At 42.8% G+C, this 2731-nt stretch overlaps 1 protein-coding gene across 1 annotated transcript in view; it reads left to right on the top strand.

The window, feature by feature from the left end:
• KANK3 (KN motif and ankyrin repeat domains 3) overlaps positions 1 to 2513 on the top strand; it is a gene marked incomplete at its 5' end in the record, with an annotated part of 6768 nt that extends 4255 nt beyond the window's left edge. Inside the window, one exon of the mRNA XM_015416648.1 lies at positions 1870 to 2513. Within this exon, the coding sequence (XP_015272134.1) occupies positions 1870 to 1908 (39 nt within the window). The remainder of the gene's footprint in view (positions 1 to 1869) is intronic.
• Between the last annotated feature and the right edge of the window lie 218 nt (positions 2514 to 2731).

The following is a 2731-nucleotide window of genomic DNA, read 5'->3' as shown; positions in this document are numbered from 1 at the left end:
CCAGCAGGAACTCATTAGCATAATAGGCCACACCCAACAGCAGAAACTCATTAGGATTGGCTACATTAGGGGTGTGTGACCTAACATGCAAAGGAGTTCCTGCTACGAAAAAGGCCCTGGGTTTTGACAACAAGGTAAACAGAATAAGAAGCAAAAGGTGGGTGTGGCCGGATGAGCACACTTCTGGTACCATGGGGTGTGGCCTAATGTGCTAATGAGCTGTGCTGTCAGGGGTGTGGCCTATTATGCTAATGAGTTCCTGCTGTTGGGTGTGGCCTATTATGCTAATGAGTTCCTGCTGGGCTTTTTCTACAAAAAGAGCCCTGTTTAAAATCACCTTGAACTTTCAAAGAAAACCTTCCTGCTACATGTAGCCTGTGAGTAAAAATCCCTAGCGGTGGATTTTTTAAATTAATGCAATGATTGCCTTAGAATCCTGTTGTTGCTTTTAGAATAAAGAAAGTTTCTATTGTTTTATATGGCATTTTTTTATTTTTTAGACAAAACAAACATGTACGAGGGGGGAAATATTCTTACAGATTCTTGTTTAACAAACTCCTCCCTAACAACTGGTATACTTATCGATTCCACCATATATCATTATGCATATCTCTTGCAAATGAATTGAAGTTATATTTTGTATGTCCTTATATGAGTTTTGAACGTCTGTATAGTTTATTTGCTATAGTCTTCAAACCACTTATAGAATCTTGACCATGTATTGTCAAATGCTGAGTCTGGTTGTCCTTTCAAGATTAAAGTTAATTTGTCCATCTCCTGAATGAAGAAAGTTTCTAGATCTTATGGTTGCAGAGAATAAACTTGAGCAACATGGGTTTTTCTTCCAGAAGCAGTCAGGGGGAATTGCTTTTCCGGGTGCTTGCAACTAGAGCCGTCAAATTATCTGTGCACAAAACGGGTGTCATTTTGTACTCAGAACGCTTGCCAAGTTGGGTTTCCCTCCTTTAAGAGCCATCCATCTGTGACTGCATTGAACACCGTGTGTGTGTGTGTGTGTGTGTCCTAAATTCAGCCTGTCTTGCTGGCCACTGAAGATACAGCTGCAAGTTAATGTTAAACGCACACAGCCATCTTTTCAGGGACTATACTGAGCATGCTGATTACATATATCTTCTCCCTTAACTCCCAAATAGTCATTTTAATACTGTCCAGATTCCTAAAGCAGCAGTGCGGTTGATGTGTTTGAACCTCTTTGAATCCACTGGCACAGGGTGGGGAAAAGATGTCTCTTGCATACTTTGCTTTTCCGTTAGTCATTATTGTGGGCCGTGGGAAGGAAGGGAGCCTTGGATCCCACACACACCCCTGTTCCTGCCCAGGTGGACTTCTTCTTTTTTGAATTATTTTTTAAGTTATTTCCTACATAAATACATATATGAACCAAGTGTTACAAACTTACAATTATGCATTCTACATACTCACCCAAATGACTCCACCATATATTATAACAGTTTTTAAATAGCTATCTAATATTATCACTAATGTGCCAGATACTGGGTTTGTATTGGGTAAAAGGAACTAATTATGTATGTTTGCCTTTTTCCTTGATTGTGTCTTTTTTATTTTTTGTTGATGTTTTCAGACAAATAGCCGTTTGTGATCATGTGAATTAGATGGGATTATTTCATGTCCCATTTTCGCATGAATTTTCCATGTGACTTAAGTGTTTTGCATTTGCGCACTGTGATTCAGGTCTGTTATTTTTGCCATTACAAACTGTTCCCAAGTTTGATCATGCCATGCTTTGAGAGTTGGAGGGTTTGGTGTGGACTTCTGTGGTGGGCAAAAGCTTCAGCCATAATGCATTTGGGAAGATGAGCTTTCAGCAGCTGTTCTCTCTCCCCACAGGACCAGAGCGGCAAGAGGAGCCCCAGAAGACAACTCTAGGCCTGGGATCGCACGGGAGGGCCCAATTCACTGACCAGCAAGTAGTTCTACAGGCCACTTCTATCCTACACTTCTGTCGTCCTGTGTGTGTAGGTCTATCTTGTACCACTTAAGGGACCAGGTTTAACCAGGAATACCAGGCTTGTGACGTAGAGGCCGGCAACAGTAAACCACCGTGCCTTGAAAGCCCCCACCAGGTGAGTCACCACAAGTTGGCTGAGACCTGGCAGCAAGACAAAGTTCAAAAACTTACTTTGAAGCAAAAGTTTATTCGTTTCCCGAGGTGCCCTGGGATTCCCATACAATACAATCCAATCCAATATAAATAAGTGCAATTTCTTAAGCTTAACACCTCAGTGAATGAATTCATCATTTGCAGAACTCAAGATGTCGATTCCCCCCCCCCACGGTGAGAACTTGAAGCCTGTCCCTTCAAGTCCTCCCCTACCTTGCATGTATGATAGCTTTCTGGGGGCCCCCATCTCACCGTGTGTGTGTGGGGGCATCCCCCAAGACCCTCCCTTTTTACTTCTTCTACTAGCAGCATTCTTGCCTCGCCCGTTTTGCTGCAATCTGTGGTTTTTCTTCGGCCCAGGAGTTTGGTGCACAACACTTGTTTCGTTTTAATGATGGTATCCAAATGTTATCTTGCCAGAATAAAGAAGTCAAAAAACAAGACTTGTCTGTCTGCTGAGACGCTGCGGGAGAAGCAAAAGATAAAGGTTTCCCTTGCTCGAAAGCCAGTCGACTCCCGACTCTAGGGTTGCGGTGCTCATCTCCGTTTCCAAGCCGAAGAGCCAGCGCTGTCCAAAGACATTTCTGT

The sequence above is a fragment of the Gekko japonicus genome, unplaced genomic scaffold (genome assembly GCF_001447785.1).
Source record: "Gekko japonicus isolate JY-2015 unplaced genomic scaffold, Gekko_japonicus_V1.1 scaffold6351, whole genome shotgun sequence".
Classification (NCBI taxonomy): Eukaryota; Metazoa; Chordata; class Lepidosauria; order Squamata; family Gekkonidae; genus Gekko; species Gekko japonicus.
The sequence above is the reverse complement of the archived record's forward strand: the minus strand, read 5'-3'. Positions and strand labels throughout refer to the sequence as shown.